Source organism: Protomyctophum bolini (genome assembly GCF_963924005.1).
Source record: "Protomyctophum bolini genome assembly, chromosome: 4".
Lineage (NCBI taxonomy): Eukaryota > Metazoa > Chordata > Actinopteri > Myctophiformes > Myctophidae > Protomyctophum > Protomyctophum bolini.
In genome coordinates this window covers 45794491-45811403 of record NC_137865.1, presented here as the reverse complement: position 1 = coordinate 45811403, position 16913 = coordinate 45794491, and the positions used below count along the sequence as shown (strand labels likewise).

Here is a 16913-nt window from a genome sequence, read left to right as displayed (position 1 = left end):
GCAGCTATACGTCCAAAACCCAAATATGTACGAGCTGCGTTCGCTTCCCGCGTTTGCGCGTCTTACTTGTAATAATGAAGTATGTATATTCCACTTGGTTAGACTGAATCGAAATCTAGGCCTTCTGCAATAATAATAAGAATGTATGTACAGTATTTCATCAAATTATTTATTTATTTATTTATAAATAGATGCGTCCTTGCTATATATTAGCTGTATTTATTTTTTACATGACATGGACATTATTTTTACAGCATAGGAGACCCACGTTATGTACAGTACACTTGTAAATGTAATGAACTATACATGAAAGATTACTTAAGACTGATGTTAAGGCCTCCCAAGAAGCCTGTCAATAAGTCATTGAAGATTGACATCTACAATCTGTAAAACCATAAACCAAACTATCAAAATATCATTCAAGCAGTTTATTTAATTTTATTCATGTTTTCTTTTGTATTGTTTGTATACATTGTGAACTATTGTGAATTCAGTTGTTTTAGTTGTTTCACACGAGAAAGGGTATTTTATTTTTTTTACAATTTATACTCTAGTCGAGACCCATAAAAATGTATCCGTGACACACAAATAGACGTACCAACTTTTTTTCATATTTTAACAAGGAAATATCAGAGTCTAAGTGTTATTTCCTTAGTGTTAAATAGCTCTCATGACAGTAATCATGCTTGCAGAGTGAGAATGGGTCTCCTCCTCTCTCACAGTGGTGTGATTGTATGGCTCTATTCTCCTCCGCCCCTACACAACTATACCATGTGAAGTCATGGCCAGAGCTCTCTTGCTATTGGTGCCTCGAACCTTATGTTACCTTTACCCCAGAGCCATTGGTTCTGCTTGCCTAGAGGCCACGCCCCCTGTGAGGCGTGTGTGTGTGTGTGTGTGTGTGTGTGTGTGTGTGTGTGTGTGTGTGTGTGTGTGTGTGTGTGTGTGTGTGTGTGTGTGTGTGTGTGTGTGTGTGTGTGTGTGTGTGTGTGTGTGTGTGTGTGTGTGTGTGTGTGTGTGTGTGTGTGTGTGTGTGTGTGTGTGTGTGTGTGTGTGTGTGTGTGTGTGTGTGTGTGTTTGTGTGTGTTTGTGTGTGTTTGTGTTTGTGTGTGTGCGTGCATGCGTGCGTGTGTGTGAGAGAGAGAGAGAGAGAGAGAGAAACGTTCCAAAGGTCTTGAAGCAACTTCTTTTTTGCTCTGATCTCAGGGACTGTACAGAGGACAGGACAGGACTCAGGATTGGGCCTACCTTTTGGCAAAACAATGATGGACCAGACTGTAGTAAGACTCATTTTATCATTTCAATATCTTGTTATTGGTTAAGACTGCGCAGTCCTTGACAGTGCTGCACCATGCTGTAATGTATCTGTGGAAACAAAATAATCTATAGATTCAGTCTTTCTATTGTATCTAGATCCTGTCACTCAGTATGGCTCATGTGGGTGTATTCATTCATACATGTCAGTACTTATTTGCTTGAATAGATTAGACACATGCTTGCTTGCATTATTCTTGTTGGTGTCGCTATTTGCATGACTACATGGGTTAATATACAAACTAAAATGTTGCCTGTATAGTAATCCATGTAATTGTGTAGTGATAAACAACTACAAGAATATGAGGATTCAAATTCTGCCTCAAGTACAGCAGTCAAAAGGTTACCTAGGGTGAGTTAGTTGATGCAGAGGCCAGTATGCAGAGGCCAGTAAAGCTGAGAGAAAATGTCCATCTTTGTTTCATAAGTCATATGCAACATTTAACATTAATGATTCAATGTGTAGTGAGAGAAATAATTGTGAGGCATACCACTGTCTCTCTCTCCCACACCCCCTCACCTCCCTCACCCCTTCAGAATCAGTACAAATTGCGAAACCTTAAAGTTGAAAGTGAACAAAACAACGGATGGTTGGCAGATGTTTGGCAAAAGATAATAGTCTCCCCGGTCGTGAGTACAAATTGTACAAATCGAGATTTGTATAAATAGAGAATGTGTGTGTGTGTGTGTGTGTGTGTGTGTGTGTGTGTGTGTGCGCGTGTTGTCACACAGGTAGTCGGAGCTGTTTCTCTGGTAATAGTGTCAGCGCTGTTTCTCTTCCTGTGGGAATCTGGAGGAGGGAAGAAGAAGAAGCTACCCGTCACACTGCAGGATCCTACAGTCAAATGTCCACTCCGTCTTATAGACAAGGAGGTATGTCCACTCTGTTTTATAGACAAAGAGGTGACTGCTACACACGTTTCAATTAGGTAAGGGGGGTCCATAGGACTGTCCATAAATGGTGTATTCATATAGCGCAGTTACATTAGATTGTGCATTACATTTACCCATTCACACATCGATGGCGGAGGAAAGCACCATGCAAGGCACCAACCTGCACATCAGGAGCAATTATTAGGGATCGAACTGGGAACCTTGCGGGTCCCATCACCGGCTAATCTACCATTGAGCCACTGCCGCCCGTACATACTTCTTTCAAAGAAGTTTAGCAACAAACAGGAGAATGGTGCTGCAGTGGCTCAGGGGTCGAGTGGCCGGTAGAACGGCCGGATGGGAAAACCATGTGTGGTGCACACTTCGATCCCGGGCTCCCCCCGAGTTAGTGTCGAAGTGTCCTTGAGCAAGATGCTGAACCATCAAACTATTTAAAAGCTGAAAAGTTGAGTATAATTATCAGAAAATGTAACTGAGCAGAGAGCGTAATGCTGATGATTGTTTGTTGTCCCATGTTGTCCTTCTACAGGACATTAGCCATGATACCAAGAGGTTTCGCTTTGGCCTTCACTCTGCAGAGCATGTCCTTGGACTACCAGTAGGTACTGTGTGAATGCTATGAATACACTACTCTCTTCTTCTCCTCTCCTCTCACACCCTGATGTTGAACGTTCATGGCTTTCTGCAAATTAATTGGACAGACAGACAGACAGACAGACAGACAAACAGACAAACAGACATACAATATACTGGGAAGCACCCTATGATCCGACGGACCATTGCTCCGAAGGAGCATTGGTCCGAGGTGCGCTGGGGGTCGGGAGAGGGTGGGTGGTTAGGTTTAGGTGTCTGCCCCGGGGGAGGTTAGGGTTAGGGTGAGGGTTTGAGGTAGGTTGTCGATCGGACCAATGGACCGTCGGCATATTGACGTGGACCCCAATATACTATACATAGATAGACAGACAAACAGATCTTTATTGATCCCTGGGGAAAATGTAGGTTTTATCATAGTAGCAACAGCAGTAAGCATAAAACAGGATTTGTAGCTGAACTATTGGTCTGAACCTAATGTATATTGTATCATAATACATTTTCATTTTGTAGTGACATTTTATTGTTTCCTAATTTCTGTGTATTTCACTTTATAGCTGTGTCATTGTGAAGCAGCGTTAGTGTTTCCTGTTTTCCTCTGTTGCTGTTATCTGTATTGTCTCACCAGTCCCGTGAATTGCAAATAATACTGTTCACGTGTCCTGTTAGTTATTGCCAATATATGTGTTAATTGTCCATTGTGTTCACCTGTGTCATATGCCTTGTGTCTATTGATAGTACTCCCTTGTGTTATATGTTCCTTGCTTGTTCATTGAGATTGTATCACCAGTGTTTGTTCTTGTTGAATTCTTGTTTCCTTGTAGGCATGTCTACTCGTTTTCCTCATACATTTAGTGTTTTCTTCGTTGTTTATTTTGCCTATTACTGCCAAGATAAATTTCCCCTCTACTACCTCTTTCCACCACTGGAATATGATCCAAATCTTCGGACCCCCATTTATTTCCCCTCTGCTCTGCAGGACAACATGTGTATCTGTCAGCTAAGGTGAATGGGAGTCTGGTGGTCAGAGCCTATACTCCAGTCACCAGTGATGAAGACCAAGGATACGTTGATCTTGTGGTTAAGGTATTTCTAAATATATTTTATTTTTGAACAAATACCAAAAACTTCTGATCTTTGTAGTTCAGGTATTATAATTTTTTGCTAACTGCTAGCTATTTGTTTGACAAATTATGCAGGGCTTAAATGGTTAATAATTGTGATAACATTTATTGGAGTCAAGGACCTCTAAAATTAATGCATTAATATGCATTTGACTGTCGACCCCCCTCTGAAAATGTTTTGTGCCAAGGCCCCCCAGTAAAACGTATTCAACTATTATGTAATTATTATTCAACGCTTTCAAGATTTATTAAAAAAGAAAAGAAAATGAAAATAGCAGATGTACAAACTTGCAGCATTGTGAGCTTTCATATCTACTATTTTTGAGAACTACTGTTCTAAGAAAGAGTTTTCTGGAAATACTTACCCTATGTTGCTATATATATTATATATACACACTAAACTAACTAAAATCTAAAATTAAATGACACAGTTGCTTTAATTGATTTATTGTAGCCACTTAAAGTGATTTCACTTAAATCAAATATCACTTGTTTATTTTGTTTTGTTGTGATAATCCTCCCTACTATAGTGTGTGCTGACCATATAAGGTAGTTCCTCCCTGTCCCCAGTTAACCCTCAACTGTTGCTACAGTTTACTGCTCTCAGACCAAAGGGTCATTACACCCTATCAGAGTTAGATAGAACTGATAGATAGAAACTTGTAATAAACTGGAGTGTCAACAAACCTCTGCTCACTGTGTGAAAACTACTTGGGGGCAGTGGTGGAAAAGGTACTCACATTTGTTACTTAGGTAAAAGTATCAATACTGCAATGTAGAAATACTGTAAACAACTAAGTCTGGAGTTTAAAATGTACTTTAAAGTACCAAAAGTAAAAGTAGAATGTCACATTTCAAGTTTTCAAATGAAAATAGAAGATCTACAAGCTCACAATGTGTCGCAATGCAACTATTTTGAAATGTCCGAAATGTATATGGGGTTGAAGTGGTTAATGTATGTTTTGTAATAATAAAGTAATCGGTAACTAAAGTTTTCAAATAATTGTAATGTAGTAAAATTACGATATTTGCCTCAAAATTGTACTTAGTCACTTGACACCACTGCTTTGGGGGATAACGGACTGAAATTACAATATGTTCTATTTGTTCAGGTGTACTACAAGAACTGCCATCCTTCCTTTCCAGATGGAGGAAAGATGTCTCAGTACCTGAATGACATGGCTATAGGAGACACCATGGACTTTAGAGGACCCAATGGACTGCTCATGTACAATGGGAATGGTGAGAGAGAGAGAGAGAGATCATCCATCTCTACAGGCCTTGAATTAATCATGATGAATAATAAAACTTTATTTGTATGTTTATGTTTATGTTTATTGAAGGATCCCCATTAGAGACACATGACTGAGCCTCTAGTCTTCCTGGAGTCCTGAATAAAACAAATACAATACAAATGTACAGCTAAAAATACAATTTAAAATAAAAACAGAAAAAAATAATATATATATATATATATTTTTACAAAGAACACAGATACAAAGTACAAATTCACATTATAAATCAAAAGAACAGATTTACAAATCACAGTTATGTACTTGGCAAATTGTCTAGGTATATCTTGACATTCTTTTTTAAAGTAATTTTGCTATGTATTGTAGAAAATATGTTTTTGGTCAGTGCATTCCAGAGAGTTATTGACCTATATATACCAGTATGTTTCAGACAGTTTGATTTAGGTGTTAAAGCACCTTTTGTGATATGAAATGCAGCTCAAAGTGCTTTACAGCACTTACACTGTATTGAGTTTACTTTTTCAATGTCATTAACCTTTTATGGCCAACAGATGGCAGTGTAGCATAACATTGTCGTGGCAGAAGTGACTGAGTGCAGACTAGTAGAGTGGCCTGTAGAGCGGCTGGATGGGAACCATGAGGTTCCCAGTTCGAACCCTGTGGGCTCCCCCAGAGTTAGTGTCGAAGTGTCCTTGAGCAATACTCTGAACCCCTAATTGCTCCCGATGTGCAGGTTGGTGCCTTGCATGGTTTCCTCCGCCATCAGTGTACGAATGTGTGTATGAATCTGGGTGAATGTAATGCACATTTTATGTAAAGCGCATTGGATAAAAGCGCTATATAAATGTACCATTTCTTTCTTTCAGGTAGATTTTCCATCCGACCTGACAAGAAGTCTGAGCCCAAGATGAAGAAGTTCAAACACATTGCCATGATCGCTGGTGGAACAGGTTCATTTACATTTATGTTCAATTCCAATCTATGAATAATGCATTGCACACTTGAATGAATGAATAATGTTCAAATTCATTCAAATTATGGGGCACAGTCTGTGCGTTGAAAAGCATTGAAAATGTCCATACATTTTTCAAAAATAGCAGAAATAGCAGATCTGAAAGTTTGCGCTTCCGCTATTTTGTATATTTTATTTACATTGGATCCATTGCCACTGGCCACCTTTTTTCAATTTCCTGAAAAGTAGCTGTTTTGGACCAGTAGCTGTTTTTTCTGCCTGAAAGCACTGATATAGTAGCCTTGCCGAGCCATGGGGCCCATATAGGGACAGGAGCCTATCTCCTGTTTCTGTAGCGTGAGGCAGCTTGATGTACAAGTACACCCCCTGGACATGACGCTAGTATATCGCAGGACTTACCCCAAATCCAACCCTTGATGCTGAGTGTCAAGCAGGGAGGCACTGGGTCCCATTTTTAGAGTCTTTGGTACGACCCGGCCGGGGAGCACTGATATATCCCCTGAGAACTCACACTGTCCTTTGTCTATTCCAGGTATCACTCCCATGTTGCAGCTGATTCGTGCCATCACAGCAGACCCTTCTGACCACACCATGTGCTCTCTCATATTTGCCAATCAGGTGTGGTGCTTCAACTTTTCTTTTCTTCTTCTCAGCTATAGTAATCCCCGGCAGCCTTAAGTCCTAGCGTCACTATTCTGGCGCTAACATTTGGCTGATGGCGAACATAGCCAATCTACAAGCTCACGATGCTGCGTCACAATGTGATGCAGTGTGAGCTTGTGGATTCGATATTTTCGCGAAAAACAGGAGCAGGCCTAGTATAGAGCCCTGGTTACAGTAAAAATACATATACGCTAAGGTTAAGTGGTTAAAATGAAACATAGCTGAATTTAGCTCAGTTTAACGCAATTGGTCGGGGGGGGGGTAGGACCAAGGGATTTGGGATTTGTTTATAAACATTTTGGTATTTGTTTATAAACATTTGTGATTTGTTTATAAACATTTGTGATTTATTTATAAACATTTTGGGATTTGTTTATAAACATTTGGGATTTGTTTACAAACATTTGGGATTTGTTTATAAACATTTGTGATTTGTAAGTCTCATGGGGGGGGGGTAGGACCACTACCAGTTTACCTGTAGTAAGTCTCATGGTCGGGGGGGTAGGACCAAGGGATTTGGGATTTGTTTATAAACATTTTGGTATTTGTTTATAAACATTTGTGATTTGTTTATAAACATTTGTGATTTGTTTATAAACATTTGTGATTTGTTTATAAACATTTTGGGCTCTGTATAATATGTTGCCTAGGGCCTCAAAAGGCCTAGAACCGGCACTGGCAATGACCAATAGAGGTTATAATACGCGTTATGTCACATTATCATACCCGGGTTCCGGAAGTTATGCGGGAACGCCTATTGAGTAGCAAAGAAAACACTTTCTGGCCTTGACAGCCATACATCCAAACAGAAAAGTCCTATCTGATTGCATTAAACAACGTTAAAACAACATTAAACTCACTTTGTCACTCGATTTGACACTCACTTTATGCATACCCTGTATTGGGGCATTGAATGAATTGTACTGTACCTTCTGCTGTGCTATCATTAGTAATTATATTTAAGTTTTTACATTCCACTGTTAAATCTAATTTATGCAGAACTTTGTCACACAACCATGTCGCTTGACCACAGTAATTACGATTTTCAACTGAATAATGTGTCTTGCGGTTTCCTTACAAACTCTGTGTCCCTCTCAGACTGAGAAAGACATCCTCTTGAGAGAAGAGTTGGATGAGGTGAAGAGGAATTATCCTGATCAGTTCAACCTCTGGTTCACACTAGACAAACCTCCACAGGGTAACACACTGCTCTATAATCATACTTGAGTGCTTTATCATCATACTATAATTAAGCCAATGTCTGTCTGAATGAATGAATGAATGAATGTGTGTCTGTGTGTCACTGTAACTGCCGTAGCTCCTCACTGCCTGCACCAATCGCTCCCACTTTTCACACAGGTATTGACCATAATAATATGGAGGTCTTTGAAGCCCCTTTTCCAATTTAACAACTTATACATTGGGGGCCACAAGGGGGGGCAATATCTCACAATGGGTAAGGGTAGTAGTAACTGTAATTATAGTGACACACTCACTCACACACACACACACACACACACACACACACACACACACACACACAAAGAGGCCAGGGAGGAGGACTTGAACAGTACAGTACAGTACAGTACAATACAGTACAGTACAGCACAGCACAGCACCACTCCGTTCAGACGGGTCTGATCTTTTTTTTAAATGGCTCCACACAACGTACAAAGTGTACATTCATTCAGAATCCGCGTATACTCTCTAGACCGGCTATACAAACTGATTCCAGTCTACCCCGAGGTTAAAAGATTCTAATCAGCCCGTTTAGTCATACATATCGAATAGAAGGCACAGCAGCATGCACGACTCCATTTCACTTTAATCATTTTACCGGGTGCGCGGTAAGCCTTCGTCAGCGAAACAACGCTGACGCTACAACGAGTTCTTTGTGTGCTGCTTGTCTGCAGCATGCCATAATTTATACCTAACCTACCTATGGTCAAATAAATACGTGCCTTAAAAGCTATTACCGTGAGTGCTGGTTAACCCATTCTGACCTGAGATCAGATTCATACGAGGTTTCCACTGGACACACACTGGTCTGATGAACCCATTCTGACCTGAGATCAGATTCTAAAAATGTCAGTCGTTCTTCGAATTTTTCAAAAATAGCAGACCTACAAGCTCGTATCGCGCCACTCGGTGGCGCGATATGAGCTTGTAGATCTGCTATTTTTCAATAGGTAAAGCATAACATGATGCTAACACCAAAATGGGTGCCCGGTCAGAATGGGCTAACCTACCTATGGTCAAATAAATAAGTGCCTTAAAAGCTATTACCGTGAGTGCTGGTTTTCTTCTCGGTTTAAAATAGTCCTACTGTTCATATCACCATCAATATGCTATGAAGAAAAGACAGCAAAACAAAGGTTAGTTCAGTCCTAAAAGATGTGCTTGAGAAAATAAGCACTGAATCACACTCTATTCTTTCACTCACATTATTCACTCGGCATGTGTATATAAATAGTATTAGAATCAGTTATCATATGAATAATGCGTTAAACTTCTTTCTCTCTATCTCGCCTGTTTTCTGTTCTCTTGACCTTTTAGATTGGAGTTACAGTTCAGGGTTCGTGAACGCTGACATGATCAAAGAGCACCTCCCTCCCGCGTCCACTGATGTCCTGGTGGTCCTCTGTGGTCCTCCACCCATGGTCCAATACGCCTGTCTGCCAAACCTTGACAAGCTGGGATTCAAGACGGATAACATCTTTGCATACTAGTGTAGCGTGCAAAACACAGCAGGGTTTTTCCTTTCAACATTTCCTAATCGTGAACAATTCTTCCTGATATTTTGGTGAATCCTCTACACTTTAGACCAGTTGTTCTCAACATGGGGACCTCCAGGGGTCCTTGGAAGATGTTGAAAAATAGGAGATGCTACAAGCTCACAATGTGTTCCAATGTGACCGTTGTTTTTTTTTTAACAATATATTTATTGCATTTTTTTTTTTTTTGACAGACAATACAACAAACAAAACAATACACAGTACAGACAATACAATTACCCAAAATGAAAAACAAACAAAACAAAACAACAACATACAGTACGTACATAATAATAATAATAATGGCACTCGAATGGCAACAATAACAGAGTCAAACAACAAACAAGACCAAAAACAAACAGCTGCAGAGAACAAGATCAAACAATTTCCCCCATTAAATAAGACAAGTCGTTAACCGTAATATACTGAATAAACTTTCCCCATATCCTATCAAATATCTTCTGTTTGTTCTTCAAAGCATACGTGATTCTTTCCAGAGGAAGACACAATGTGACCGTTGTGAGCTTAGATCTGCTATTTTCCAAAAAATCTTAAAATGTGAATGTTTGAATATTTTTACACAAATCTTGTATGGGCCAAATATTTTCAGATGGGGGCTGTGGCCAAAATATAAACATTTTGGGGTCCTTGACATGAAAATGTTTGAGCACTGTTCTAGATCCACTTGGCCGGCATATTAGTACAGTACACTGTTTTACAGTCAAACTAGCTCTGGTCCATAGCCTTACTGCTCTTCCCGCCATTCGGAATTAGAGCTATGGATCAGAGCTACAGTCAATCTAGGCTACTGCTTATGAAATTCTTATAGTGGGCTATTGTATTTCATATTTTGTAATTGTAATTATGCTGAAAAAGTTTTTCTATATTAAAACATTTCTAAATCTGAATTTCGAAATTCTCTTTCCTGATTTCATTCAAATGATGTCTTGGTCATGAGTTTTTTTTTGTTGAGCTGCATCACATTTTATCCACACATTCAAATCTTGAATACTAGATGCCGCACTTGGCTACAACATCTTGTTTCTTGGGCATGACAAGTGGTGAAAAATAGGTTTCAATTTTGAGGTAGCCACCAATTTTTGTTTTGAGTATTTCCATTTTTTATAGCTACTTTATAGTTTATATACTACAACTACAACCTTAACTTATAGTGTACAAATACATTATATGTGGACGTGGTGGATGATGATGGTCATGGAAGGGGAACCTTCTGAAAGCTTCATGGGCAAAGATAATCGACTTCCAAATCTAAAAAAGAACGGTCAAAATGACCTTTCAGACATGCTAAAGGGACACTTCACCCTTTTTGCAAAAAAGAAAAAATGTTAATTATGTTTAGAAGATTTAGAACACTTTCCTGGGGATCTTTATGTGTGTACTGTGTAATACTGTATGTGGTTTTAGATATTTTAGATTTGAGCAGTGAGCCCATTGTCTCTGATGGGGATGACCTTTTACGCAGACCCTGGTAGTCGATGGTCACTGAGGGGGCGCTTGTTTTACAGGCGACCGGATTAAGGTTGGTGAGGGGTCTGTTAAAACGACTGGATTAAGGTTGGTGAGGGATGTGCTGCTCCGTGCTTGCGGTTATGGTTAGGTTAGGGTTTGAGGTAGGTTGTCGTTCTGACCAATGGTATGTCGGAATTAAAGCATGTGCCCATAGCCCGCCCTAGAACACCGCCATACTAGTAGTAGCCAGCATTGTAAAACAAGTGTCCCATCAGCGCCCATTGAAACCGAGGCTTTGCGTAAAATACTTCACATACTTCCTGGACTACAATTCCCATAATGCTTTGGTGCACTGCTCCTCCTTGTGGATAGGGGGAGGGTGAGATAAGTAAGATAGCCCTCTGGAAGTAAGTGAGCCCAGTGTCCATGACATCAGAGACACTAGTGGGCTCACTGCTAAAATGTAAAATATATAAAACCACATATTACACACATAAAGACCCCCAGGAAAGTGTTCTTCTAAACGTCATTAACATACATTTTTCTGCAAAAAGGATGAAGTGACGTCCTTTTAAGCTACTCTACTTAATTGCTCTATGCATGGTATGTATGCAGCACCTGAAATCCAGTCAGGCGAGAAGGCTCATCTCATGATGTATTGTAAACACTGGTGTGTGTGTGTGTGTGTGTGTGTGTGTGTGTGTGTGTGTGTGTGTGTGTGGGGAAAAGGATACACTTTCACTCAGTCAGTACGCAATTGAGCAGCATATAATGGCTCATTATTAATTATATCGCTGGCTAATCTGTTATTGGCCTTGTGTCCAAACTGAATTTAATTAGAAAGGTGTCCCTTTAAGCTACCCATGCATATTGGCATTAAAATCAGCACCTCTAACTAACACCATTAAAGTAATGGACACCATTAATCGTTTAACAATTACAATCAGCAGAGCAGACTATATGAAATGTGCAATTCTTCTATTATTAAATGTATGCCTTGCAGTCATACATTTAATAGTGTAACTGCCATGTAAGTGCCATTTTGATGCCATATATATGCTGCAAATTGCAGTAGCACTACTTTTACTTAAAAGTCTGAGTAGACCTACTACTTCAAGTTCTTCCACCGCTGGACAGACATGACTCGGATAAGTTTCTTGTGGGTCCGACTCGGACTGGAGGGGAGGCATGAACTGCTGACAGCGCGTCCACATTCGTCACGTTATAAATTTACACTCTTATCGCTCGGGTTCCCATTGGACGTCATTATAGCCGGCGCTCAGGAGGCACCGCCTTTCGCCCGGTGCTGCCTGCCGTCTAGTTTAGTTTTTACACTGCCTGCTGTGCTGTCTGTGAGAGTGTGTAGGAGGCTATACTGCCAGTGCTGACTGGCCGCACGGAGTAGACGCTGAATTTAACGTGAGAAGAACAAGACAATACAATAACAGAGAAATATCACAGCGTGGATTGGATTGTCGGTAGGTACCTGCAGTTACTGTGGACTTTAGGAAAGTTCCGTTTGGATCGATCAGGCAACTTTTTGGTGCCACAGCTGTCATGTGAGTTCTTTTAATTGGCACTTAAAGGTCCAAGTGGCTGACAGCCGCCGTTTGTCTTCCTGTCTAGCTTCTAAACGTGAGTACATTGAACGCTTCGTTTCTTTATCTCTTCTGAAATGCAATTTTGAATATTATATATGACTGTACTTGTTTAGACAATGACTGACTGACTGTAGGCTACTTAAAAGTGCTACTGAATTATTTGTTCGTGCGTAATGTTATTGATACCGTGGGGCTCAGTGCGGTGTTTGGTTCCATCCAACTATGTTCTGATGATGATGATGATGATGGCGTAGGCCTACTGTTGGCTACCAGGTCCAGGCTACAGCTGCCACATAGGCAGTTAAAGGAACAAGTTGGTCCAATGGTTTGAGATGAATTGTATGTGAGCTTAACCGCACTGGCTGTGTGGTGTATACTAGGCTATGTTCAAGCACAAGTCATTACAAACATGGGAATACAAGAAAGAAGGTGTAGGACAGCCTGTCCTGGACAGGTATTCGTGTAAAGTGTCCTGACCCAAACTGAAGTGTGAGGTTTAAACACAAGTTATTTAATTATGGGTAGGTCTACAGTAGGCTATGTGTTTATCAGGAAGTTTGGCTTATTTTTTTAATATCACTTAAGTGCATAGACTATACGAGATATAGTCCTGGAATAACATTTTTATTCAAGGACTGTGCAAGTGATGGTCGTGTGTCTACTTAATTGCTCTATAAATGGTATGCAGCACCTGAAATCCAGTCAGGCGAGAAGGCTCATCTCATGATGTAAACGTGTGTGTGCAAAGGATACACTTTCACTCAGTCAGTACGCAATTGAGCAGCATATAATGGTTCATTATTAATTATATCGATGGCTAATCTGTTATTGGCCTATGGCCTTGTGTCCAGACTGAACTTTCAACTTAATTAGATAGGCGGCTGAGGCACTACCCCCATTCTTCCACACCTCAGTCAGTCGGCTGTCAGTAGCTGCTCCTGTGCTGTTTGTCTCAGCTGTCAGACTGCCATTGATTGCTATTGGCATAATGCAGGAAGGAAGCCTACAGTATACTGTACTGTCTGGACATTGTATTGAGCACTTTCATTCATGACTGTTTGAGTTTGTAGCTCAGTCAGCATATAAGGTGTTCACTACATACATGGGCTGAGGATTTGCTTAATGCAAATCCATGTGAAATAGACAAATAGTGAGTTTAACCGGTATAACTTGTTTGTTTACAAAATGCACACCTTTTGCAGGCTACTAGATATTAGGCCTAATGAATGTAGGCCTACTTATTATGACTCATTGAGTCATTTGTTTAACAAAATCTTATTAAAAAAATTGTCTCATTCAGCTTGCTTTTGTTGGATCTAAAATAGTCTTAATTTATTTTATATTATTGATTTTATTCAGAAAGAGAATACACTGATAAATGGGGGACTATAGAATAACTGTACATTGGTTCTTTCTGGCTTTTGTTGTCTGTCTAATTTAAATGGGATAGATCAACAATCAATTGGTGACGGATTGAGGATTTATCGTTTTGTTAATCTGTATGCATCTCATTGTATTTCTATTATTGTAGAAATTAATATGTGCCTGTGCCCTATCCTCATGAAATCAGCCGGCATTAGTATCACTCGTCAAGTTCACCAATAATGGCCACAGGCAACATTCTCATGTGTAGCTTTGACAGATACCTTTTTGTTTTGAACTGAACTGAAGATCATAACAATAACATGGGAATTATCTTTGGTGTTGATTGATTTTCCCTTTAAGGCCCATTTTTTTTTGTTACAGCCTGACTACCATTTCATGTTGACTTTTCATAATCTATATTCTATCCCATGGTGTCCATGGGGCCAAATTAAATGCCCTTACACAAGCTGCGAGTTCCTGGAATAAGTGAATGACTTATAAGGGGTTGGCCCTGCATAGCACCCCGTGGAGAGGGAAGCAGGGTGGCAAAAATACACCAGGGAGCTGTGTGTCACACTCAGTCATGGAACAACCAGATGAACTGCTGTCAGACTTGAGCACCAGTAGCCTGCATGCCTACATGAGTGTTTTCCAAACACTAGATTGATCTTTAGGATTTTATTTGATACTCGGGTACTGTACAAGCAGTGAAACAGCTCTAGCCAGCTCTTCAAAATAAGGGTTGAAAGGGGGTAAAACCGTGGCAATGTGCAAAAAATACATTAATCCCGGTGGCAAGCCATTTAAAAAAAGAACTCACTAATTTTGGCAAGCTGATTACAATCACGCCACCAGACACTTGTATCATGGTGTGATTTAAATTAGTCACGCTTGCTCTAGTGTTACAGCCATGTACACATGACTATACTTTTAATATATATTAAATAATAAGCTGGGAACTGTTTCTTACCAGTGGTACTGACACCCTCCACGCCCCCCCATACGCCACATCTTCCTTGCATCTAATTCTAGATGCAAGAAAATGGAATGCTGCATGGTTCAATCTAAGCTACTGTGCTCAAGTCTGTGACTCTCTAACCTAAGCCATCGCTCAGAGGAGAGTCTGATAGCTGGAGTCCACTTTTGACCAGTGCACTCCGAGCTATTAGACTTTATGTATGGAGAGAACCACTTGAGTGGGGAAGTGGTCCTTTTTTTTTCAAAATCTTTTTATTCAAGTTTTTGTGACAAGCCCAGGGGCAAGTATTAAACAGACATTAAATAAAACTCAATCCCCTATCCCACCCACCCACAATCCCAAGGATAGTCGGAAAAACAGTCAAACTGAAATGGAAGTGGTCCTTTTAAGGTCGTTAGTTAGTAGACTGACCGAGCGGCAGGAAAATTGCAGAAAAACACGTTTACTGTAGAGAGCTAAACTTGAAGTGAACATTCCACTTTAATTGCTTTTATTGGTTACAGGAAGTATGCACATTTCTTTACGTCCGAGTGAACTTTGTACCCAATAAGGATTGCAGGATCCACCCACTCTTTGATATACCCCTTAGTTGGTCAACAAAGTGTTATGTTAAAAATGTAAAGCTCCATCCATATTCCGATCAATCATAGTTTGTAAATCAATTCACCCTTTGTCAAGTCCCGCCCGTGGTTGAAACAAGGCGTTTCTCAGTTGCTTCGTATTGCTTTGTATTGTGCACTCAATTGTTATTTTAAACTTCGTGTCAGTAAAAAGGAACATCACGGCCGGGTGCAGTATGGTGACTGGGCATATCATTTGTTTTAGAAAATTCAATATAAACAAGGTGGAACCAGGGCGGCACAAGGCGGAAAAAAGCCTGCTGGTTGGTCAGTCAGGGACCAATCAGAAGTCTAACAAAGGGTGAATTGAAGGTAACCAATTTTTGTGTTCCAGTTCCTTTTTTTTGTTTGTTTAGTCAATTTCAATTTCACTTGCTGCTATGGTCATAATTATGTTGCTGGATAGTTATCCACATGGCAGCAGTACTGATGGAGTTAATTTACAACCATGGGTTATTTGGACCATCGTGGGAAATATACCGTTGCTAGTTCTCATAAGAATAGGTCGCTTTTACTTTTTGTCACTGGCTGCCCTGTGTTTGTGGTGGTGAATATGAAGTGCTGTTCACACTGTCCTCCTGAATATCACGTGTGGCTTATTTACCCTCGGTGGATGTTGATCATGATTAATATGTTGATCATGTAAGTAACGCACAAATTCATCACCATTTCAATAAATGTAACATCATGGCTCTTTTGGGATTGGCTGTTATGAATATGTGAATATTTGTTATCGGCTAGTTGGGAAATATTTAGTGTTATGATGTGTGCACTCTTGTACGCTTTTGTTGTTTTTTTCCATTCCATATTTCTCGATTGGCTGCGACTATTTGTTGCTTCTGTGATTGAATACGGCCTGTTTTCCATGCATTTGCATCTTGCCTGATCTGAGGATTGGACTGTGGTGCCCTAATATTTACATGTATTAGAACTACTATAGGCCAGGGTGGAGATGCAAATCTTTGTTTCCTTCTAATGACTTACTTGTTCTTACGTACCGTATCGTATACCTATTTCATGCTCCGTTGTATGACTGCCGGGCATCTGGTTAGGATGCCTCTCGAGCGTCTCCCTAGGGAGGTCCTCGATGCACGTCCAACTGGGAGGAGACCCCGAGGGAGACCAAGGCGCAGATGGAGGGATTTCATCGACTCACTGGCCTTGGAACACCTCAGGATCCCCAATGAGGAAGTCACTAATGTTGCTCTGGAGAGGGAAGTCAGGAGCTCTCTGGTGGAACTGTTGCCCCACGACCGACTACCGATAAGCGGTTGAGAAGATGGATGTATGAC

At 40.3% G+C, this 16913-nt stretch overlaps 2 protein-coding genes across 6 annotated transcripts in view; both read left to right on the top strand.

The window, feature by feature from the left end:
* The first annotated feature begins 1159 nt into the window (after positions 1-1159).
* cyb5r2 (cytochrome b5 reductase 2) lies at positions 1160-10494 on the top strand. 2 transcript variants are annotated; one of them, XM_080761484.1, is made up of 9 exons: positions 1160-1277; positions 2047-2187; positions 2738-2810; positions 3779-3885; positions 5036-5165; positions 6043-6126; positions 6682-6767; positions 7911-8010; positions 9369-10494. In XM_080761484.1, exons 1-9 carry the CDS (start codon positions 1263-1265, stop codon positions 9539-9541), a joined length of 909 nt encoding a protein of 302 aa, XP_080617610.1. In that variant the 5' UTR covers positions 1160-1262; the 3' UTR covers positions 9542-10494. The 2 variants fall into 2 exon arrangements, with proteins under 2 accessions (XP_080617610.1, XP_080617609.1); XM_080761483.1 differs by having other exon boundaries at positions 1179-1280.
* Positions 10495-12424: 1930 nt separating this feature from the next.
* The window catches only part of mical2b (microtubule associated monooxygenase, calponin and LIM domain containing 2b), a 57961-nt gene continuing 53472 nt past the window's right edge, over positions 12425-16913 (top strand). For all 4 annotated transcript variants that reach the window (XM_080761840.1, XM_080761839.1, XM_080761838.1 and 1 more), the window contains exon 1: positions 12425-12691. The gene's annotated coding sequence lies outside the window, so the exon portion shown is untranslated. The remainder of the gene's footprint in view (positions 12692-16913) is intronic.

What these genes read in the sequence shown, in the direction of transcription:
- cyb5r2 (XM_080761483.1), top strand. An exon ending in TGTCCTTGGACTACCAGTAG is followed by an intron (nt 2,811 to 3,778) that starts GTACTGTGTGAA and finishes TCTGCTCTGCAG; the next exon opens with GACAACATGTGTATCTGTCA. An exon ending in ACGTTGATCTTGTGGTTAAG is followed by an intron (nt 3,886 to 5,035) that starts GTATTTCTAAAT and finishes CTATTTGTTCAG; the next exon opens with GTGTACTACAAGAACTGCCA.